The sequence below is a fragment of the Thunnus albacares genome, chromosome 1 (assembly GCF_914725855.1).
Source record: "Thunnus albacares chromosome 1, fThuAlb1.1, whole genome shotgun sequence".
In the NCBI taxonomy this organism is placed as follows: Eukaryota; Metazoa; Chordata; class Actinopteri; order Scombriformes; family Scombridae; genus Thunnus; species Thunnus albacares.
Genome location: NC_058106.1, coordinates 28,084,143 through 28,109,202, shown reverse-complemented (window position 1 = coordinate 28,109,202; position 25,060 = coordinate 28,084,143). Strand labels below are relative to the sequence as shown.

Here is a 25,060-nt window from a genome sequence, read left to right as displayed (position 1 = left end):
TCCTCCAGCTCCTGTCCTCCAGCTCCCTACCTGGAGTAGTAAAAGTAGCGGTACGTTTGTAGGTCTTCGGTTCAAATATGAAGACAAGAATGCATCGCACATTCGTAGGCCTTAAATTGTGACATGGAAAACATACCACTATGCAGAAGTTCACACTCCAGAACAACCACTGGATGAATATTGAAATGGTTGAGCAACATAATTTGAGGTTGTCAGCATTCTCACCAGTCCCTGTCATCGCTCAAGTATGAATCAGTCTGAATTTTCTGCACAGGATGTGAAGAGCATCCGTTGGTCTGCTGACGACAAAGTCTAGAGGTCGCTAAGAGCGAGCAGCCCATGCACAGACGAACGCTCTGACGAAGCACTTTCCAAAGATTCCACAACAAAGTGCTACAATACAGAGTTGCCATGGAAACCAGATTGGGTTGGGCCATTTAGAGAGTGACAGCGAGGGTTTGACCTGACAAGTGATGGGTACTGATGGCGGTGCTTCATCGACTGAGCTATATGTTGAGTCACGCAAGGCACTCACACACCCTTGAGATGAGGTACCTTTAGTGTCGGGAGTCCAGAGGAGGAGCAAATGAACCACACAAAATATTTTACAGATCATTTCATCCTTTGATCATCTTTTTAATCTACAGTGATATGCAAAGCATGTCTCAAGTCAAGGCTCTGCTCTGTGAGGGCAAGTCCAAGTCAGGTCACAAGTCTTCTTAAGCAAATTGCAAGTCAAGATGCAAGTCCTCCAGGTCTCAAAATGCTAATACCACCTCATTTGTATATTTTTACTAAGATGTGTTCTAATAGTGTTTTTAACACAGTTGAGACGAATTCCTTTCAATCCAAAGGCCCAAGAATTCAAGGTGTACAGATGTGCAGGGTCTGCCCTTCACAGTCTTAGTTCTGAGATTTAACCATCTTGAGAACTTGAGTGGTTACAAGAATGTTTTCACTTTCAAGTCTCAGCTCAAGTTGTAATTTTGTGACTTAAAGCTGCATTAACTGATTTTTTTGACCCCTTAGGGTCAGCAGGAAAAAGTGGTGAACTCAACACCAACATCTTGTCCATTTTTTAGTAGATTTGGTTGATTTGTTAGCAAATAGCTTATTCACACATCCAGCAGATGAGAAGCAATATTAGCATTCATTTTGAGTCATCTGTCCACCTGATGAAGGTAAGTCCAATATTTACTCTCCTTTTGGCTCTGGTTTGGTCTCCACTAACTCTTGAGGGAAATTCCTGTCTCTTATGCTGCTAAACTAACCACTAACTTTGTCTGTCTGTTGTTCGGTGCTGGGCAGGCAGCACACAGTGATTTTATCGGAGCTTTTTTTAGCTGAAAGCAGCTTCCTGCTGCTGCTGGAAATGAGTTTGATGAGAGTGGTGAGACTGAACCAAAACAGTAAAGTTGCGGCCTGTAAAAACAAAAACAATGAGCAACGAGCAAGATGCTGAAACGCTCTGTAAAGCTGAAAGAAACCGCAGTGATAATTTTCTGTGGGTTGGTCACTACAAGTGACCTCTTTCACATACAAATAGTAATGTGACCTATAGTTAATATAAAAAATACTGATTATAGCAACTTTAAGTTTGACCTCAAATCTCAAGTCTACAGTTCGGGTACTTCGGGATGTGCAATCTTAGCTTTAAAAGACTCTGTTCGCTCGTGGAATATGAGGAAGTTCTCTCCACCTCTTCCAATTCTCCAGACTTCTTTTAGGGCCCATCCTGATCCAGGTACAGCACTTCCACTGCAAAGCTTTGTGAATGCTGACCCACACCCTCCACCTCTGCAGACAGCTGTTTGCCTTCAGTTCAGTCACAGTTTATGCTTCCACCAGTCAAACTTGACATTAGCTGCGTCGCCATCTCCAGGACAGCAGCCTTTCCTGACACCTCTCCTTCAGTCAGGGACGTGGAAACCTTTCACACCATGACATGTAAATAAGCATGACCCTAACAGGGTAACACATGTGTGTTTCCATTTCTGCAGTGTGTCAATGTGTTTGTGCAACAGAGGAAGAAGGAGAGAAAGAGAAAGGAAATGTGGTCTTGGTGGAAGTGTACTCTGTGTGCTACTAGTGTGCTTATTTAACATGTGCCCTGACACACACTGTCCACAGTTTGGTCATAGTGAATTCACCCAGTAAGGAGGAGCTGTCCTTTTCCTGTGGGGTTAATTCCCCAGACTGTCCCCGTGGTTTTAATAAGACCAATGGGAAAAGAACAGGAAACAAGTTGGCATCTTGTTTACCCACCAGAATGAAAAAATAGCCACTTTGTTTGTATTGCAAAATGAGCTTCACAGACTTGCACAGAATTTGGGACCCATGTGAAAACGTCTGTGCTTTTTCCTCTTGTCACACCAACTAAGACTCATTGTCTTATAAAACAGAGGCCACAATTCATCACATTAATGATGAGTAATTAACATTCCCAATTAGGCAACCAGTGGAAAGGTGATGATATTCACACAGACGGCACATTTCCGAAGGACTTACAGTAAGCCCCAAAGGCAGCGAGGTAAAGGTTCACGCTGTTCTGACCTTGGTCAGCCTTGTTACTCACACTGTTGGTGTGTGTCTGCGACGTGCATTTATGTGCAGACCCCTGACCACAACCTGCCTGCCTCGCCATCTCTCACAGAGCAGGTTGTCCTCAAAAGCTCTGGGAGGAAGGAGCTAAGAGACAAAGAGGGGCTTTGAGTGGGCAAGACCTCTTGCTGGCCTTCAGGAAAGTGAAACAGACTAATACACAGGTAGATTCAAATACGCCGGCCAGCCATCAGACGAAACATATACAGGAAAACACAAAGTTGCTGTTGTTGATAAGTAAAAACATTATTCCACTCTGCAATAAAAGTTGTTTGTGCACAAAATGCTGCATGCCAACTTGGATGCTTGTCCTGGTTGTTTTACTTGTGGGATTTTTTTTCCTGCATTTTACATGTAAAACATTCAGCCTTAATGAGCAAGCAGTTTCCATTATAATCTGTTTCACTATGTGTTTTATTAGACAATAGGTTGTTTTTCTTGATCACAGTAGACTGACTTGCACATAGCATACAGTGGATCAGAGCAGGGTACATTCCAGCACTGTTGCCTGCCTACCAACACTTCCTGATGACTTCACCGACGTAAAGCAGACTTTAGCAGTGTCGGCCCCACAGGGGGAACAAAATGTAGGTTTATGAGACCCTTGCAAGTGAGAAAAAATGGAATTCAGAGTCTCGCCCTTTCTTTGCCATGTGTTTTTCTCATTGTCTACACCTTCCCCTCTCTCTCTCTGCCAATGTGTACTTTTAAGGCCTGGAGACAAAACTATTTCCCTGCCAACGCAACAGTCAATTGTTGAAACCCGCTTTGTATGCCACAAACATACGATTCCTCTCTGCCTCTCACAGAGTATTACCCGCAGATATTCCCTGCAATTGAGCAAACACACTTTGCAAACCAGTGAGGGGAAATACCATTAACTGTGTACCTTGCTGTGAGCATCATCATTACTCACTCATTCCCGTCTAGACGACATGAACGTGTCAACTTACCTGGGGCGGTATGGAGGAGGAGGGGGCCTACACCTGCCTAACCCCAGGTGAAGTCAGCATGTTTTGGGAATTACATGACAAGACCGACTGATTCTTTTAACATTATAAGGTGGGACTTGGTGGAAATTAAAGAAAAAAAAACTGGTTCCTTCCTGAACTGGAAAAGGTCTGCTTAGTTTGAAAAAAAAAGGAGCTTTAATGACTTGAGCCCCAATATACAGACCACCACAGCCCCCTCAACACACACACAGTCAGACTTCTCCACAAATATACACATGCACAAAAATACACATTCCCATACACAGACACCTCAGCAAACACAGTCTGCAAAGTATGCTGTTTGTTCTCAGCCTGCTCCACATTTGTGTGTCGCATATGGTCACCCAAGTATCTTGTAACTTAAACAAGAATTTAAGAAGTACTTCAGCATAATCCTTACCACAGCAGATTTTGTTCTGCCTTGGCTCTCATTTCGCATTTTCATGTTAGGATTCTGTTTTGACAGCACCAATAGAAATGATACACTGTCCTCCATATCAGCCGTGCTAGTATGAGCACTGCAGGGGCGGGAAGGCTTGATTCAGAGGGGGGGGATATAATGGATGGATGAGCAGTGAGTCTGTTGTAGTTGCTGAGTGAAGTATGGGTCACAGTTCACACTCAGACAATGATTCTACCAGTGGCTAACAGGAGGGGTATAATGCCATTTCTTCAGCATTGGTAGGTTGGTGTTGATGTTGGGGCTGTAAAGTGTCTCCTACAAAGACAGACAATCACTGATATTAAAACCCTGTTGCCAAACAACAGTGTTGAATTCTGTAAATGAAATGTTGGAATTCTGCAATGCCAGTGTTTTAAAAATAAATTCTTTCTATAATATTTACACAGTAGATAGTTTCTAAAAAAGTAAACAGTAATTGCCAGTCTGTAAATGGTCACCAAGTCCGGTCTGCGGCATGAAACTCAACACACCACACACCCATCAACCAGCCCTGTATCCTTAGGAAATATGTTCATATTTGTACAATTCTGCACCTCATAATTAATGTTGAGTGCCCAACAATCACTGATAATGCAGGAGGGAGTCCCTCTCTCCAGGATAGGAACTACTTTGTCTTATTGGGCAATTATGAATACTTGTGGAACAACATGAAATTGGGAGTTCACCAAGGCACAATCCTTGGGCGTCCTCTATTCATTCATTCATTCATTCATTCAGCATTTACATGCATCCATTTGGCCAAATTAAGCAAAATAACCTTTAAATCTGCTAAATGTTTTTTCTAACTTGAATCCACCACTTGTAATATAAAATATGTGTAACTGTTTGACTGTGTTTTTTTATGCAGACTTGATGTATATCTAAAACATTCTGCAAGTTGATTTTCATATTTCGGGAAATAGAAAGTCAAAGAAAAATTGGATTTACTGTTTATAGTCTAGTTTAGTTTCAGTTCTACTGAGTGGAGGAGAGTTCCCACTAAAATTCCCATTTTAAACTTTCATGGGTTGATGTCACATTATTCTGATGCCCTCATCAATGTGTAGTAAAAGGACTGAAACATCAGACATTTTCATACTTCGCTGGAATGAACTGAACCTATTAGCTGCCTGGAAGTTAAATGGGGAAAAACAGATTACAGTGGGATTTAGAAAAGGTCCACATTAACAAAGAATAATAATGATAGTTAATTTGCTAAAACAACCAAAACCACCAGTATGGTGTTTCAAGCTGAGACAATGATCCAAATTGTGTTCAGGCAATGGGAAAGTAGAGGCAGTTACATCACAGCAGCAACATCAAAGAATAATTTCACGTGGATGAGATCATTTCACCTTCTCTTGTATTATCCTTTTTTTTTTTTTTGTTACCGTTTCACCATCCCCCGCACTCCTCTCCACTACCTTTTTTGGTCTCAGTCTGAATGCATCTCTCCATTTGGCCTCCATGTGAGACTGACTGCAGCCGTCCTCAGACCATTTGCCACAGCGCTGTTTTCTGAGGGAAATGCCAGAATGTTTTACCGACTGTGCCACAGAAAGCCAAACACTATAATCACAATACTTTTAAGCCCACAGTGTGTTTGCTACTTGAATGTGACTGTTAACAGTTTACTGTAGTACATCTTTGATTTCACAGGCAAATAAAGCAAATGTATTGTAATAAAAATCTCCATGGCTCATTTGGCTATGGCTTTAACAATACTCAAGGTTGGCTGTGACTCACATGTATGGCAATGCAGCTTAAAAAATTATAACGGAACTGTGGGAGAATACAGTCAGTGGACGGGCACACTGACAGACCTTATTATATTATTTCCCAGTAGATTACTTTTGCGCATGGAGAAAACATTAAGAATGAACTGAAAGGAGTTTCCCGAAGCTTTTCCTGTTCTCTGTAAGCAGAGCTACAAGCCTATTAAAAACACCCTCACACTCTTGGACACAAAATGATCTTGCAAAGAAGCCAGAATAAGTTAGGTGTATGACTTACTATGTTATTACTCAGTTGTACCGGTAACTGAAATCTCCGGTTTGTGCCGTGCTTACAAGAAATGTTAAAAAGCAAAAGGGCAACAAAGCCAAAATCACACAGGACCTGCACATGCACCAAAACTCAGACAGACCATCTTAACAACATTTGACCCCTGACTGACATCCACTTTAGCCGACTTTGTAATTATTTGTCAGACAAAATACAAACTGTCCACTGAGAGTAATCTGTCTCGCTCTGCAGCTTTGAAGACCATTAAAGAGTTGATGATAGAAGTTTCTAAGAAACAAGCATGACATCATCATGGGGTGTATGTGCATGCATGTGTGTGTTTGTGCATGTTTGTGTGCTGTCACTATTTCCATTTCCAACCATCTGTAATTACATAGCTCATTCTCCCCTGAGGGAATCCAGCAGATGTCAACCAACAGACCACAAGTTAGTTACTTATTTAAAGTTGAATATTTGAAACATCTTAACATGTTCGCACATTATAGATATTTATGCAATCTGATGTAAGCTTCTTCATATGACCCACTGGAAACTGTGGCCCAACAGGAGGTTTGAAATGCACATACAGGCATCAGTGATTAACCACCTGCCTGTATGTAAAACAAACTTTTCTCCTGATATTTATACAGATGCAGTATATCAGGTTGAACTATAGTTGACCTAAACATTACAGAAGTGGATTCAAAAACCTTGAGAAACAGAACTTCCATAAGTGTCATATACAGTGCAATCTATTTATAACTTCTGCAGCGGTTGCCCATGTGACTATGGCATGGAGAGGTATTGTGAAAGTTAATGTTTGTTGTGGAGATGTTTCAGTCAGTTGGGAGTGTCTCATAGCTAAAGGGGAAGTCTGGAGGTTTCACATTGCCTAATAATTAAAGGAATTCTGTGAAAATGTATATAGGAAGTATTACTGAAAAACTTCATCTGAATTTGCAGTTGTGTAGAAAAAATAACAAATGATTTTACTACCAGATTAATTTGGGGGTATGTGAAAGGTATGATGATTGCTTGAGGGACAAAACCATGTTTATTTTCCAGATACAGTGCTTCTAAACTCATTCTATCGTGATACAGATTATTTTACATTTACATAATCCATATTGTCCTCTACAATACCCAGAAGAAGGGTAACTGAGCAAGAAGTTTATAAATCTAAAAGAATTCTAACATCACATATGAGTAACTGTTTGATGTTTTATCATGCATAATTGATGCAATTTCAAGGTTGTTCAGCTTTTTGTTATCTATTTCTTTTCTCCGCCCACCACCTCCATATTGTTGTATCGAATTGCACAGACATCTTGCTTTAGTCACCATCGAACTTGTTAGCTCAGCCAGTGACTCAGACTCCACAACATCATTATTTGGCAGAAATATCAGCATAATAAATTCTCCGGCACTGACACTTGTTAGATCCACTCTGTGCTGTTTCCCAGCTGTCTGCATCACAGGAAAGAGGCAGAGGCGAAGCAGTATGGCTGTTTGGAACCCATCAACATTTTCCAAAAGGTTTAGGCCTCCCCAAAGTTAACTTGAGAGCTGTGAATATTTCCAACTTAATTATGGAATTATACACTGTATTTCATGCATGTAGGCCTAATACATACAGTAATTAAAAAGTCATTTTTGCCATTTCCTTGTACTATCTACTGTTCACATCTCCTTACTGCCATTTTAAGAGAAAGAATATCTTAGTATGAAACAGAGAGCTGCTTGCTTTCGTGTGTGTGTTCAGAAGTGTGTTACAGACTTCATTATTGACTTAAATAACACCGACCCAGACAGTGAGTCCCTGAAGACCAGACCTATGAAAACAGCACCTCTCTTTTGTGGTTCTGTTCAACGTGGCCCTCTTCCCTGTGCAAACGCAGCCCGTCTGGCTGCACGTCACAAACTCACACACACCCACTCACCTCATCTCTGCGGGCCCTCTGCTGTGGTGGAAATTCTGCGGACAGTGACATCATCAATCTGAGACCACTGAGTAACATTACAGAGAAAAGTGGAAATGTAGTCCTGGGCAACAAGTAACATCACAACACCAGACATATCGTTACACACACACACACACACACACACACACACACAGAAGAGCAAAAACAGCTCTCTGAGAGAACAAAGTTGGCTGATTTATTCTCCATAATCATCTGTTTCCCAAAAGTCTTGTTTCATGATAAAGATATCAAGAAAAAATCATGACTAGTTCTTAAATTATATGTTCTGGACAGCCCCGGATGGCCTTTGTGTACTTGTTCGTTATCATATCCTTCCCCTCCATCATTTGTCTATCCAATATCTTAAAAAGCCACTACAAACACTCTTAGGGGGGGTGAGCTATTCGCTGATATGTTTATCTGTGCCTTGGACGATAAGAGGTTCTGGCAAATTCTTGTGCTTATTTGCTCACTCTCCCTCTTGGATTGGAAGCATATGGCTTCATTACATAACATAGACAAAGAGGGCAAACATGGGGGAAATGACTTCACATAATTATAAGATCTGGTTAGCCAGCAGACTCCCTGTGTGGCTACAGGTTTGATTTCGGCCACTGGCCTTCCCTGCAAAACCCGTGCCGCTTTGCAAATGCCTGAAAACAAATGGAGTCTTAGTCAGTGTTTCCTTTTGCCAGGAATCAGCAGTTTGACATAGCACAGAGCACAAGAAGTTCTCCATTCACACTGCTGTCTCAGACTAACATCTGTGGAGCATCACGTTCAGCTCACTTCAAATTACTTACTTTATCCTCATTTAGTTACATCATGATAGTAAATTCTGTTCACAAAAAGTGAACATACAGATTTTTAACTTTTTTTTTTTTTTTTGCCCGTCGTCTTGAATGCATTAGTAATAGACTCAGGGAGAGTCTGCAGGATCATTGATGACAGCATTTGGCTTTTTGGGAGTCTACTCAGAATTTACCGTAATTATTCATTTGATTCCTGTCTGGTTGACTAAGGACTATAAAACCAGAACACAAATGCAAAAGCTAAAACACATTTAAAAGAAGAAGTAAACAGTTTTCTTAGGATACCAGTAATTAGGAATTAGTAAAGATGCTGGAAAGCCTCTTTAAAACATACATCTGTATTCTCATGAAATCAATATAGTGTAGTGCCTATAGATGTTTGGCACATATGCATTCACATTTACTGTATTTCACTTTTGATGACATCTCTGAAGACTTAACCCAACTTGACTAGTACATGGCTAACCCCTATTTATCCAAATCTTAAAAGGTACAAGGTTTTGGTCTAAAATAAACACAAAATACTCATCCCACCCCCAAAATTGTAAACAGAAACATTTAAACCTGCTATTGATCCCAACTTGGAAATTGTGTTACAGCAGAAGGTTGTCCAGGCATTGCACAGGAAGAGCAAATACAAAGTAAATCAGTATCAGTCTCGTATTGATTGACAGCCCTCACTCACAACAGACAACAATAAAATCTTAGCTGATAATGTTTTCAGATGCTATTAAAGGTTTATTGATGTCAGTAATCTCAGCAACATCAGATAAAGACAGGCTATGATTATTTACTAAACACTAAATAACGATTTTCCATCTATAACTCTTTAATTATGTGTAAATATACCTTTCCTATGGCACAAAAGTATGGATTGGGTCGTCAATATACCTCCAATTAAGACAGAAACAAGCTCTGAACACGAATCTCACATCATAACCTTTTAAGATAATATGACGAACTTGTTAGAAAGCAGTTGCTTATTGACACATCCAGCAGTTACGGAGCAACATTATGATTCATTTAGTGTTTTGTTTCTGGCCACCTGGTGAATGTACGTCCAATTAGCTCTGTTTTTGGTCTCTATTAACATCCAAATATCTGGCTCTTTCGATGCTAAATGCTCCACTATGTTCACAAGCTAGTTGCTAACTGTGTCTGTTTGCCGTTTGGTGCTGAGCGGGTAGAGTACAGTGGGCTTTTAGAGTTTTTCCTCTGAAAACAGCTGACTGCTGCTGCAGAAAAATGACACTATGAGAGCAGTGAGAGTGAACCAAAACAGTAAAATTGTAGGCCGGACCGCTAAACAATAGCCATGTTTCCATTAACCTATTTTTATGACCATTTTGAAGTATCGCATTATAAAAACTTAATGGCAATGCCATAATTCAAAAAAACGTCCTAATGGAAACATTGCTAATGAGCTAAAAGTCACCACAAAGCTCCATAAAGCTGAGGGGAGAGTCGGGTGATAATTCTCTGTAGGTATGAGTGACGTATCTGACATTACACATCGTCATTTTATGCATTGTTATTATAAAGAAATATTGGTATAGTTGTTATAATATAGCCGCTAATTGAACTATTAGTTAAAGGACCAGTGTGTAAGATTTAGTAGCATCTAGTGGTGAGGCTGCGGATTGCAACCAACTGAATACCCCTCCCCTCACCCTCCCCTTCCAAATGTGTAGGAGAACCTACAGTGGCCACGAAACAAAAGAAAAAAGGCCCTCTCTAGAACCAGTGTTTGGTTTGTCCGTTCTGGGCTACTGTAGAAATATGGCGGTGCAACATGGCAGCAATGGAAGAGGACCCGCTCCCTATGTAGATCATGGATGTATAATAATAGCTGGATAGGGCACCGCCACTCAGCCTTGCAGCCAATTTTTCCCAGTGGCCACTCATGGTATTGCAATGAAAAATCCCCCTGCAGCCCAAAAGGCATTTTTCCCATAGACCACTATTGTAAAAGAGACGTCTGTAAAACTGTTGACAGGACACCTAGAACCGCAAACAACATCAATTATGACTCTTTCTATTAAGAACTTTTGATCCATGGAGGTTTTATATTTGTAAAACTTTCCTTGAGCCAAGAAAAGCGATTTAAAAATCAGTGACGCCATCACAATGTAAAGTCTATGGGCCAAGTGGGAACTCGCGGGTGTTATATTCCATTCCTGCAAATAGAGCCCTTAAATCTTACACATTAAACCTGAATAGCTGATTTTTCAGCCACTTGGGGGCAGCAGAAACAAGCTGTGATTACAACACTGACATGTTATCAGTGATATGATGATATGGAATGCTGATAGGGTGACTTTGTTGGCAAACACTCGTCTGTTTACATATTCAGCAGACACAGAGCAACAGCAGCATTCATTTGGAATTGATGTTCTGGCCACCTTTCAAATCTAAGTCCAATATTCACTCTACTTCTGGACTGGTCTCCACCAACTCCTGAGGGAAATATCTGGCTTTGGCTGCTAAAAGCTCTACGGTGTTCACAGGATAGTTGCTAACATTGTCTGTCTGCTGTTGTACTGGCTTGGGGAGGTTGCATACTGCAGATTACTAATGCCTTCTGTGGCCAAAAACAACACTATGAGAGCTGTGACAGTGAGCAGAGACATTACAGTTGTGGCTGTAAAACCAAAACAATGAGCTAAAAGATGCTATAAAACACTCTGCAGAGTCAGTTCTCTGTGGGTTCATTGCTATGAGCGACCCCTTTCACATACATATAGTCATATGATCCGTTGGTAGTATAGTTAATATAAAAATATTGATTACAGCTGCTTTAAACCTCAGCACTATGTTTGTCTTTGTGAGTATGTGTCTGACAGAAGGCTTTCCTCAGCAGGATGGAGGTGGACCCAGCTCTGAACATAAAAGATCAGATGTATGAGTCATTACTGTGCTTATGGGTGGAGGTCAGAGCAGGTTATTCTCTCTTACAAGGCCACAACAACAGAGACCAAAGACTTTCTCTGCACAGTTACTTTTTCATTTTCAGTTTTGTGTACTAAATACAGATCAGAGGGTCCCATAACGTGCATGTGTGGAGAAAGAAACAATGGGGGAGAACTTCTGTGCTGCAAGTTTAGAACTAGATACAAACTAAACAAATGTTACTCTTTGATGTGTTTTTAACCGTCATATCAATCACCACCACAGCCTCCATTTCATTCTCTTATTGTTCCTCATTTGCTGACTAACTTACCCTATAAAATACTTTGCCTGGTAACACAGCTCCAATGAATCCACTCTCCTTCATTCATCCCTTTTAAGGAGCAAATTCAGTCATACCACAAGTATTCCTGAGGTGAAATGTCCAGAAAAGTCCAAGACACAGTATGAATACTTTGCCATTCATTTATGCTTTCATTTGGGTTTGTTGTATGCAGCTGGCTAACTCTGCAGACGATTACTGATTGTTCAAACTATGATCTAAGATGTCTGTGTCTGACTGTGTTTGATTCAGAGCTAAATGCAAATACAGTCCACATTTCCCATATCTCAACCACAGATGCCATGCACCCTCTTACAGTAGCAGGCACCATTTTTCACATGGTGTATACATTAGCAACTGCCAGAAAACACCGCAGGTACCAACCGCCCTCCGGCCCTGAGCTGAACTAAGACACGAGCACAGATCTGTTTATTTCTTGGCTTGGCAGATGTCTTGTGAAAGTGAACATCTTTGCAGGTTAAGGGCACTCTGACTGATGGAGCAGGGTACACAGGAAGGGAGTCAGACTCTGAGCTGATATAACACAGCTGTCCAGCAGATTGTATTACGCTAAAATGCCCAAATGGTCCACATTAACTTTGCTCTGTCTATTATTAATTTTGTCAGTATTTTCTTATTTAGTCTTAGTCTTAGTCATGTGTCAAATGTTCATGTTAATTTTTTATCATATTTAGTCAATCTCATCCTGTTTTTTTAAGACAAGTTTTAGTTGACTAAAAGTCTGGGCATTTAAGTCTTCACTTAGTCAAAGATAACTGTAACTATTTTAGTATAGTTTAGTCAAAACTGTTAACATTTTAGTTTTTTTAGCCATCAGATTATATTGAACATTCCAATCAATCTAGTCTAGCCAAAACCAATCATTTTTGTCATTTTAGTCAAACTTATTTGACATAAGATTTTATCTTATCATTATCTGATGCAAAACACCAGTTGAATGATTGAGAATGCAGCTTTAGCCACTCACAAAAACATACACTGAAAACAGTCTGCATAACATGGCTCTAAACAAAAGGTTAGCCAGCTAAGCTGGCTGTGCATCTACTTTTTCTCAGTAAATTGGAAAAATATACTGTATATGAAAACCATCTAATGTTAGCAATGTCCTGTTGTTAAGAGATGCTAGCCCATCTAACGATATCTCTATACCAGAGACTATATTCAACCTTACGTTAACTTTGCCGCTCAGCTCCTTTACAACAATTTGCTAGCTTAGCTTAATGAGTTTGGCTTGGTTATAAGATATAGCCTACATAACAAACAATGTAACATTACCACCAAGACATTAACCTACCTCAGTTTCTTTATGGTGAGCCTTGGTGTCTCTTCAGGTTTGTGGTATTCTTACCAGCTATTTTATGGCCAAATTGTTTCCCTTCTGATAAAGCAATGCATTCGGGGGGGTTTTCTCAGCCTCATCGAACACAAATGGACTCAAATATCAGGTTGTTTCTTTCTCTCAAGCCCTGTTGTTGTCATTATTAACGCTGACTTGTTTTCTGTAAAATAGTTGATGTACTCCTCACTGTCCTCATTATGCTGGTGTAGTCCCGATATGGCGCGCGAAGCACACGACATGAAACTGCTGCACATGCCATCCAATGACCAGGATATTTGGATTGTAATTTAGAAAAAAACAAAAAAACCAAACAGTCTATAATATTTCATCTCCTGTTTTTTGTCAGCGAAAATAGACAAAATAGGAGATTTTGGTAAATTTTTTATTTTTAAACTACATTTTAGTCTTGTCTTTTTTCGTCAACAATATTCCATGTTAATATAGTTACAGTATTTAATGAAGTCAGTGCCGTCCTCTCGTCATGGAAAAGGTGTTTGCCGAACATATTTAGTAATTGCTTTAGTTAAGTAGTGTGTAAATTTTAGGGAAATCTATTGGCAGAAATGGAATATAATATTCATAAGATTGTTTTCATTGGTGTATAATCCCATAAAAATAAGAATCACTGTGTTTTTGTTTTTGTTACCTTAGCATGACCCATTTATATCTACATAGGGAGTGGGTCCTCCTCCACGGAGTCCACCATGTTGCACCGCCATGTTTCTACAGTAGCCCAGAACAGACAAACCAAACACTGGCTCTAGAGAGGGCATTTCACGTTTTTTGCGTTTTTCATGAGTTTTGCGAGTTTCTCGGCCACTATAAGTTCTCCTACATGCATGGAAGGGAAGGGTGAGGGGAGGGATATTCAGTTGGTTGCAATCTGCAACCTCTCCGCTAGATGCCACTAAATCCTACACACTGGTCCTTTAATTGGCAGTGAAGAAAGGTGAAATATAGTTGGGGTGGAGAAAATGCTCCACTGAGAGTGTGTGAAAGCAGATCTGGGTAGGTCATTGAGTGGGATGCGTCTCCAGATGTGCAGAGTACACCATAAACACGTGCAAAAATTCACATACATGTGCAACAATGAACAAGCATACTCACACTTTCTCACAAACACAGCCCACTCCCTCCTCACAAATTAGTGTTTAGGACAAAGAGAGAGGGTCACAAATCAATCTCACCTCAAGGTCCATTTATTAGCTGTTGTGGAGCTCTTAATCACATCACATGATATTCATTGGCAGATGGAATTGGCCTGGTTTTCAAAAAGTTATAGATGTTCGACATTTCTTATTTTTTTTCCAGAGCACTTTAAGGACGTCTTGTCTATATGGGTTTAAAACCTCCATCTGCTCATGAAGATCATGTGATAAGATCAAAAGCCCTGGAAAAACTACAAAAATGAATGTCAAGGTGAGATTGTTTTTTGAAGGTCAAGTCCAACTTGATCTATGGTCTCAAGCATATCATTTTGGATTTGAAAGCAGGCTGCCTCTTCGCCTCATTTCACAACATCTGACTCAGCAACAAAGAATTTTAAGCAGTTCACTCAAACAAAAACTAACTTATCTTTATTTTTCATGATGTGACTGTTCAAATTTTATAACCCTCTTAACTGTTCATCTGTGCGAGCACGCACTTATCCCTACAGAGCCCTAACTCTGTCATCCTCTGGCTCCTGTCTGCCGAGGCGGGGCAGGGTGTTGTGTACTTGACTGTGGCCTCATGGGAGTGATCTGTCCTCTTAAGCCACACCAAGCAGCACCAGCATTTATTAAAGCTCTTGTCTTGTTTACAGCCTCCCTCTTTTAGCTCATCTGTTTGGAAGTGGTTCGCCACGAGGGGAGAGCACGGAGCAAAACACCCCTTTGAAAACGAGAGCTAAGAAAGAGCAGGAGATAAGTTAGTTCTCCTTTGGGGCTTCCATGCAAATGAGGAGGAGAGAGGCTGGTAGATCAAGACAGGTAGAGAGGTGGCTGACCACCATATTGAGACTAATCTTATCCTGCTTTCAGAAACAGCCCGAGCACAAAAAAGCTGGTTCAAACTTATGTGCCACACTGAGGGTTTTTTTCTGAGGGGAAGTCTCTTATCGCAGCCCCAGTGAGATAACATTGTGTTGTTACTGTTTCTATGCAGTACACAAGCGGACTCGCACACTCGTTTCATTCGAGTCTGTAATCTCTGTGAGACATCTCTTGGCATTTCCAACAGGATAGGCCATGTCTGAAAAGAAAGAATGAAAATACTGTATGATGATTCAGCACTTTAAAGCAAACAATGGATGTGACACACCAGCACACAAACACATGCAGACAGCTTTCTATGTCTCTGAACTTTTTAGTTTTTAGAAGTAAGCTCTAAAACAGCCTGTATGCAATCACTGAGAGTCACTATTTTCACACAACATTTATAAGTTGCTTTTTCATCTAACTTCACTGCATGGATATCAGCACTGTAGCTTCTACTGTAAGCACAACCACTATAGCTTCCATTAGCTTTACATACATTTTTGCTTCATACTAACCTTTTTATTAGTTTTACAATTAAAACTTGGCTTCACACAGTGGTGAAAAGTAATATTTACTTTTCTACGGTACTTACGACTTAATAGTTCTACTTCATTATTGCAATTTTTGCTCTACCACATTCATTTCCCAGCTATAACTAGTGTCTTTGCAGCTTAATATTTTATAGAAAGCAGCATGATCAGTTTATAAAATGTAATAACTGCTGCTGTAATCAGCTCCACCTAAACCAACTACAACATTAAAATGTTATTTACACAGTAATGCATCATTAATAACAATCAGTCAAAAATTAGGCCTTTGTGCATGATGAGTTTTCTGTGCAGGATTTTTATTCAGAACTGACTAATTTCACATTGTGGCATTGCAACTCTTCCTTGTGTAAGTGAAAGATCTGAATACTTCTTCCACCACTTGCTTCACAAAAATCTTATGTGAAGCTTATAGAAGGAGCTAAAGTTCCTGGACTTGACAAGGGATCATTAGCAATGTGTTTACAATGATAATTTCACAGAAAGATTTAAGCTACTGTATATAAAATACTGACAACTTCCCAAATTCCTTGCTCGCATCTGCAATTTTAAAAAAAAATGTCCCAATGCAATTTTTAAAGCATTAAGAATTGCAAAAACATTAACAGAAACAGTACAGTGCAGTATTTACTCCACAGTCAGCAAAAGTATACGGCCATTATCTCGTAATTATCACACTTTAAGGTTCTGAATTTCCCATGAGGACCACGGTGGGCCCACTTTCATATTTCCCAAATGACCTGAGGGAAGGCGTTTCATTTCACAGCCGTCAGCATGCACATTAAAGAAAAGCCAATTTCCTCCTGTGCGAGTTGCAAAGATTTCAGTCAGGAACAAAAATGGTGTAACATGAAGACACTTAGGGTCTTTAAAGGCAGGGGGCCAAGTCTGTCATAACTCTCTGTCTTGTTAGTATATACTGGACAGGGTGTTGAAACACCATATGCTCCATGTTCTCTGCTTTGACTGAAGTTACTGCAATACGAGCTTTCTCTGGCTGGAATCCTGTGAACCCATTATGGAGACTTTTTTTTTCCTTCAGCAAAGTGTAATAAACTAAGAGAGATGTTGGCTGTAAGGCCAGGTTCCCACCATGAGAACACGACTACACCTACAAGAAAACACTCGGTTGGATAAGCTATTATGAAAATCTGCAGTGTTCCTCAGCTGTTGGCATCAGATTAGAGGTGTCCTTCTGAATGCAAGTATGATCATCCAGGTGATTTGTCACCTTCTGTTCAGAAGATGAACAGATGTGTTTATCTTTAGTGAGTCGGGTTTACTTCTTCACCATCCCGTTGTTCTCTCTCCTCGAGAGCAAAAACAAAAAGAGCAGAATACTGTGCAACTGTTTGATTCAGTGGAAATATTTAGGATTTAAAATTCCTCTTTCATGTCCTCACTGCTCACTTGTGAAATTAATGTCTCTTGCTTATTAAGTTCACTTTTGCTGATTAGCTGTTTTTTTTTTTAAAGATCGTCATCTTCTTCCCCAGAATTGATTTTGTGCTAGCATTTATGACAAATAAAAGGGGAAGGGATCCTAATTTTTTGTAACCACAGACGTAGGAGACAGATGACAGCTCTGTGGAAATATATTGTGGTTTTAAAGAGTAATAGTTCTGCAATACACTATAAATAGGACATGAAAGTTTGTCTACATCTTGGCACGCAATTTAGTGCCATTTACCACTGCAGCATGCTTTGTCAACTGTTGCATCACGAAAACCCCACAATACTGGCAAATAATCTCAAAAGGTCTCTTAAACTATGGTTCTCGCACTATGGAACAATAACTAGGCAGAAAAAATGTGCTTTCAAATCTTAAAGTGACGTCAACTGCAAGTGAAACAGCCAAGCCTTGTTTGAGCAGGAAATATTTACAGCAATTTGATGTATTCCATCTTGATCATAACTTTCATTTGTCCATTTAACTTTCAACTCTTGCACCATCCAGTGGTTAGGAATGGTATTACATAAATATACCATGAGACTGCATTGATGCAGTTTTGTATTCCACCTTTAAATAAACTGCCATACGTTAGATTTTGACTCTATCATAACTAAGAAGAAGAAAAAACAAAATAAGGTAGTCTGACTTTGTTTGTTGTAGTACGACACTGGATAAATTCTGTAATAAAACTGATATGTTAATGACACATAAGTCTGAAATATTGACAAAAGAAAAGAAATGAAATACAAAAATATAGAAAAACAATACTTTGGTACCAACAGGAACAAATTTAAATGCACCACTGGATAGTAAAATAAGGCATCATCCATGCTGTCCAACTCCAAACAGACACAAGTCAATGTCTTCATTTCATACATACATTTATTTTATATAAAAGAAAACAGGGGTTTCAATATTAACAGTTATACACACAAGGCCATCACTGGAAAACTACAGTGTCCAACATGGCAGCTAGGCACTGAACAATGTTGGATGTCATTAAAACATCTACATGCTCCTCCAAGTGCCTCTTGGGATCCTACAAGAGAGAGACGAACAGAGAAGGAAAAGGGAAGAAAAAAAAAAGGAAATGTCAGCAATGAGATGTGATTCATGATAAAGATGTTTTTAGGAAATACAAATTCTGTTTTGACAACTGGTTTCAACAAATGTCAGTCATGCAAAAAGGAAACTTTAATGACAAAGTAACCTGATCTATAAATTCTCTGCTTGTATTAACATATCTGCTCAGTCTCTCCAAATCTTGGCATTCTCTTTCTTTACCTTTAATCAACACCAGTCAAAGACACTGACCTTGATGTAGCATTTTGTTATAAAAATAAAAAAAAAATCAGGACACAAAATTTTTTTATCTGAAGCTTTAAATTTTACTCGTTACCTGTTTTCCAACGTTCTTGATTGCCAGTTGCTCTGGTGTCATTTTGTCCTCTTCTTCAACAGCCTGAGGTGGAAACACGACAGCGTCTCAGTATTGCGGAGGAACACACCTCACAGCGCCACGCTCTGTGCATATTTATACGTGTGTAGCGCTTTTTGCAGTTTGCATCGTTCAGACCAATTCTGTATTCACTTTTTAGAAATTGCAAAGCCCCAAGAATACAGCAGGCTTGTGCGCACCTGTCAAGCACCAGCATTAGTATGATGAGAGTCAACGAGTATTAACAAACTCGAGGGTGGTGTGCTCAACACCCACACAGCAGGAAGTAGCTCACTGATCTTCTGTCAATGATTTTCTAGGTGACAACAACTGTGTCATCATCTCTGTGTTAACCGTTTTTAAAGTCTATACTAAGATAATAATACTTAAATACTTTATTATAAAAAGGTTATTCCAGCTAACATTCATATTTAAATCCAATTCACTTATCTTAACTGTAATTATGAAGTAATGCACACAAGAATTTTGTTCAATTTGTCATTGCTTTAAGGCAATTTCAGGTTTTTAAAGAAAATCAATAAAATGATTTTTCCACTGAGGTGAAAAAAAAAAAAAAAAGGGACGAGGTCTGAAGGTGTACCTTATTGTAGTTCTTAGCAAGCTCCAGCATTTCCTTGACGATGGTCTCATTGAGCTTGCAGTGCTCACTGTAGTCCTGCAGGGTCAGGCCCTCCATCCAGCTCTTCTTATGTAAGTTCAACAGCATCTAAAGAATAATGACAGTCATGGTTCTCATGTTCTATTAAAAAACTATAATTAGAAAAATTATTTTCTAAAGAAGGAAGGTTCAAACCTTTTGCTCCAGCTCGTTTTTCCTGTAATTGATGGTGATGGAGTAGTAGTGCCTATTAAGTCCATGAATCAGAGCCTGAAAAATGAGTTAAGTACATGAAGTGTAAAGCACTTTGTGTTACATTGTATTTGTATGAAAAATGCTATACAAATAAAGTCTGATTGAGTGAAGTAATACCACACATACATATTATACATATAGACATGCCAAATGAAAGATGTAATTTATTGTGATGTGATCATGTTTGGATCTTTGGCGGGAAAACAAAATTAAGTTGCATTAAAATGAATAAATATTGCACACATTTGTGGTTCAAATATGGGGGATATTTCAAATTCAGACTGAAGGAGATGACAAGTGCCATGTATGATGTGTTACCTGGATTGAGGGCTTGTTCAGATGACCCAGGTTAGATGTGGTTTGTCTTGGCTCATGACCCAAAACCATCATGTTGGCGTTGATCAATCTGAAGGCATCAATAACAACCTGTAGAAGACAGAGACCGCACATAAAACCAGATTACTGAAAACTTAATTCTACTTCACCTGGAATTCACATTTAATAAAACATTCACATTTAATGCACTTAAAATGAAAGTTACTGATTTAAAAAGGTTTTTCATGCAGCAGCCATACTTCCTTACCTTTCCTTTGACACTCTGAATGGGATCGACCACCACAGCGACGGCTCTCTCTGACAGGGCCTCAAAGCTCTGCTGTGTGTTGATGTCCACCCCAGACAACCAACAGCCAAAACCAGGGTGACTGTGGTACCAGCCCACCACCATCTCAGGCCTGATCAGCAGCATTGGTGGAGGACAGCAAACATGTTTATGTCTTTTTTTTTTTTTTTAAACTACTCATCCCTGAGTTTATGCTTATGTCATTGGTTAACTTGAAATGCAGTAGAATAAACATTTTCTAAATCATGCTCCGATCATTTATTTATCAGTGTAGGTAAACATTCAGCAAGGGAATATTTTAAATATTGTGATTTTTAGACAGTTTTACCTGCCAGTCTGCTTCAGCATGTCCAACATCTTGGCCTGGAACACGGGGTCCACTGCTTCAACACTCACACCCTGTGAAACAACAAATGGTTGAGACAAAATTTAGCACCACACACTTTCTTGTAAAGCTATCAACATCAGAGATACCTGGCATTTATTATCTGACTACATATCAAAATTAGGTATTTTCTGTAGCAGATTCATCATGATGCACAATCTTGATATTGAAGAGTACGTACTGTTCCTGACTGGGGCATGGCAAACACATCAATCACTCGCACTGTGTAGTCATCAACAAATTCTCCGAGCATCAGCCCCATGACCTCCATCGGTACACCAGCACGCCCGTGCTTCAACATCTGAAACAAGAGCAAATACATGAGTGAGAAGTCCCAGAAACATTACTGAAAAACACAAAAATTACTTTGAAAGACTCATATTGCAACTGGAGTGTGTGTGTTACCTTGAGCAGTGCCAAGGAAGAGATGTAAACCTGCTCGGCTGTGTCCACAGCAGGTGCGTCTGTCGGGGGGCCCTGAGGAGTCAAAGCAGAGTTTATTTGTCTGTTCAGGTCTTTAAAGTACTGTCATTTCTCAGATCAATTAGTGCAGTCAAAATACTGATTAGTATTTTGATATACATAATGTGAAAGTATGTTGTATTGTAACTTTGTATCCTTTATTCATGTGGTATTTTACATTTAGACTTTATGCAACTTCAGATTTGTATCTCAAGATGTGAAACTGCACTCACATCTGAGAATAAAATTATGGAGGTTGAAACTGATCTTATTTACATAAAGTGTGAAATAGTGGACATGTTGATATTGCAATCAAGGATCCCACCAGGTAGAAACTTTCAGGTAGAACCACCAAACCATAAGGTTTGGATAATGATTTCTTAGAGAAAAATTTGGAAATGGTTGTTTAAATTAAGGCCATATCCATTAAAAAAACAACAACAACATTATTTATGTTCACCATCTATAGACAATTTAAACTTGTTGTTACCTGACCAAGCCCCGGCATTCCACCTCCGAGCCTCAACAGTCGGTCCATCTCAGGATCTGTTGACAATTATACAAAAATAAGTCATTACCATTTCCTTAAAATTAAGAGGACTATTAATCAGATATAAGAAAAACACAATTATTTATATGTCCTTTTCAAGATCAGATATTAACAAATCTAGTTCAAAATGCATACAGTATAAAACCTAGTAAATCAAGGTTTTTACTTTTTTTTTTTTTTTTTTTTTTAAATGGAGCTCCAGTGAGGATTTCATTTGTTGAGACGTCAACTTAAAGGTTTACAAATATACATTTGCTAGGCCATTTAGCTCAATAGATGTCAAAATATTTCCTTTAAGATAAACATTAAAAAAATATCTATGTCATTAAGTGGTATGTTAGATTTAAACATTATGTTTTTGTAGAGGATTTGCTTTAATTCATCTCTCCAGCCAACAGCTAACAGGTGTATTGGCCTTTTTCCAATTTGAGAGGGTGGTTCAGAGAAGGGCTACTAAATAAATTCCACGTCTGAAAGAAATGTCATATGCGAAGAGGTTAAGAAAATTACAATTACCAATTCTAGTATACAGGAGACATGATTGAGGTCTAATAAGCTGGAACTCTAATAAGTGGGAACTCTAAAATTATACCCACTAAAGTGTTCCTCTGAGAAGAGGACGAACTTCTTCACACTTTGTGCAGTAAAAACATGGAACCAGCTTCAGAGGATGCAGTGCGGACTCCTTCAGTAAACTCTTTTAAAAAAATAGACTGGATAAATTCTGGTCAAAAAAAGGATATTTTATATAATTATAATGTTGATTTGTGATTCATTGTGGAATTATTGTTATTTTGAACTACGTTTATTGTATTATTTTGTTATAGGGTTTGTTTAGAGTTGTAAGAGTCTGGTGTGGAGGATTTATATCCTGTACCAGCTATTTTTCAATAAATATACACAGGTTCATTAAAATAATAATAACAATAACGATAATAATGACAACAATAATGGTAAAAATCTGGATCTAGGTAAATGCTGATCTACTTCTAAGTTGAAATAAAGTACATGTAGCATTAGCTATGTTAATTATGTGTCAGATATTATTTTAATTTAGAACATTAACGTTATAAGTCTATTTAAGCACCCGAATAGTAAAATGAAGTTAACGTTAGCTATTTAGCTTCAGTTAGCTACTTTTCCCCTAGTCACGTAAACACAGCAAACATCCCGATAACTTCACATCGATCTTTGCTTCAGATGATCATTTGTTGTGTTGTTGGCTATAATGACAGGTACATTTAACATTAAGTGACATTAAATCGCTGGGTTCATTAACTAAATAGTTTTTTTGTTTAAGGCGTTAGCATGCTGTTAGCTTGATCATGCTAACTTAGCCTCAATCATCTCGTACCAGAAAAGCAGCAACAAATTAATTATCACGGATTCCATCTCGCCGTATTTTATGAAGGATACTAGCTGTTTGTAAAGCTTTGATTTTATTTACCTGTTGTCAAACCTTTCGGGTGTTCCGGAGAGTTTTTTTTCTGTGTATAGTCGAAACAGACCGACTGCCTGCAATGAATCAGCCAGAATTGTCTTTTTAGAAAAAACTACTTCCGTCGCACTCATGACGACATTTACCGTCGCCCGGTTGGTAATTCTAAAATCGAGACACATGGGGGCGTCAGAATCACAAATACCACTACTACTGCTGATACACTAACTACTACTACTACCATTACTACTATAACAACTAATAATAATAATAATAATAATAATAATAATAATAATAATAATAATAATAATAATAATAATAATAATAATAATAATAATAATAATAATAATAATAATAATAATAACAATAATAATAATAATAATACATTTGTAGATATTCACCTGATGGGCTGCTATTGTACCAATGTAGATGTATATGTCACAGGCATATATCTGCTCACTGCAGCATATACAGTAGCCTATATAGTTTATGTTTTACCCTATTGAAAAAAGTCTATAGCAGGCTATATTTTATCTACAGTAAGATTATACTAGGCCAAGTCAAGTCGATTTTATTTGTATAGCCCAATATCATAAATCACAAATTTCCTTAGGGGGCTTTACAATCTGTACAGCAGTACAACATCCTCTATCCTTAGACCCTCGATTTGAATAACGAAAAACTCCCTAAAAAACCCCTCAACAATTTCCTAATTCACAATTTCCTGATTCTATTTGAAATCTATAGGAATAACGACTTTAACTACTTCATAAAAGTTTTTTGAGCTGTGTAACATCTGGAATTTTAACAGCAGAATAGGCTATTTAAAATAAAATATGCTTCTACAAAGTCAAAATACTTTTACGTTAAATGTAACTTGCTTTGTAACTGAAATTTAACCCAAGGTTTCAACTTTTAGAATAATAATAGTTTGTGTTTTTTAGTCTTCTGATAACATTTTGTCTTGATATTTTTTTCCTTGGAAAGATAACATGTAGTTTCCTATGTCCACATAGTTGTATGTTTATGTTTTAGGTTTATGGTTGCTTATTTGTTTATTTTTAGAGTCTATAAATGGTAATAAATGGTTTAATGTTTGTACCCACTGTAAACAGTGTGTATGTATTGAATAAAAACAACATCATATACAGCATGTGCCATGTATAAAGTGCTTTTCTATTGATATTTAGGTCAAGGTAGATTTGGAAACTGGTGGTGAAACATTTCATTTAATTGTGATATTTGGCTCTAAGTTTCAATTTATTTAGCTTGGCGTGTAAAGGTTCTCCCTCAACTCTATTTCCACTATGCCAGACTCACACTGATAAAAGACAAAACTGAGAGTAGTATACAGCGTCTCTCTTCTAAAAGTGAAAAGAATAAAAACTGCTGTGATGTTTGTGCGGTTTCTCATATTTCAACTTGCAAGCATTTCAGTATTCCCCGAGGAGCCACAAACCCCGAGCCAAACCACACCATCAGCGGGGCTTGTGAAAAAGCTTCTCTGTTTGGTTTCATGTATTCTAGCCAGCAAGTTGCCATCCAGCAGAACAACTCATACAGTCCACCCAGCAGTGTCGCTGGCTAAACTGCCCTCCCTGGACAGGTCTGCTGGTGAGCTGAGGTCGGCCCCGGGACTTTCAAATTCCTTAGAATTCCTCAGTGGATGAGGAAGGAGCAGATAATCATCCACATTCCTCAGTCCCTCCTTCTCCACACCCGCTGGACCTCCTGCTACCTCAACACAGTTCAATAAACTCAGCAATCTTACCAGGATGTGCTTCCTTATGATAGGATAGTTTCTATGACCCTTGAGATACAGACTGAATGACACCCATAAGTAAATATACATATATATATAATGAACGTTG

General features: G+C 38.7%; 1 protein-coding gene across 2 annotated transcripts; it reads right to left on the bottom strand.

Moving 5' to 3' along the window:
- Positions 1 to 18,284: 18,284 nt before the first annotated feature.
- On the bottom strand, positions 18,285 to 23,306 carry psmd14 (proteasome 26S subunit, non-ATPase 14). 2 transcript variants are annotated; one of them, XM_044352894.1, is made up of 11 exons: positions 23,199 to 23,306; positions 21,692 to 21,747; positions 21,145 to 21,216; positions 20,921 to 21,040; positions 20,683 to 20,753; positions 20,316 to 20,466; positions 20,051 to 20,158; positions 19,673 to 19,747; positions 19,460 to 19,585; positions 18,820 to 18,882; positions 18,285 to 18,459 (listed from the first exon to the last, which is right to left on the bottom strand). In XM_044352894.1, exons 2-11 carry the CDS (start codon positions 21,737 to 21,739, stop codon positions 18,361 to 18,363), a joined length of 933 nt encoding a protein of 310 aa, XP_044208829.1. In that variant the 5' UTR covers positions 21,740 to 21,747; positions 23,199 to 23,306; the 3' UTR covers positions 18,285 to 18,360. The 2 variants fall into 2 exon arrangements, with proteins under 2 accessions (XP_044208829.1, XP_044208838.1); XM_044352903.1 differs by having other exon boundaries at positions 21,692 to 21,750; positions 23,199 to 23,298.
- Positions 23,307 to 25,060: the final 1,754 nt, after the last annotated feature.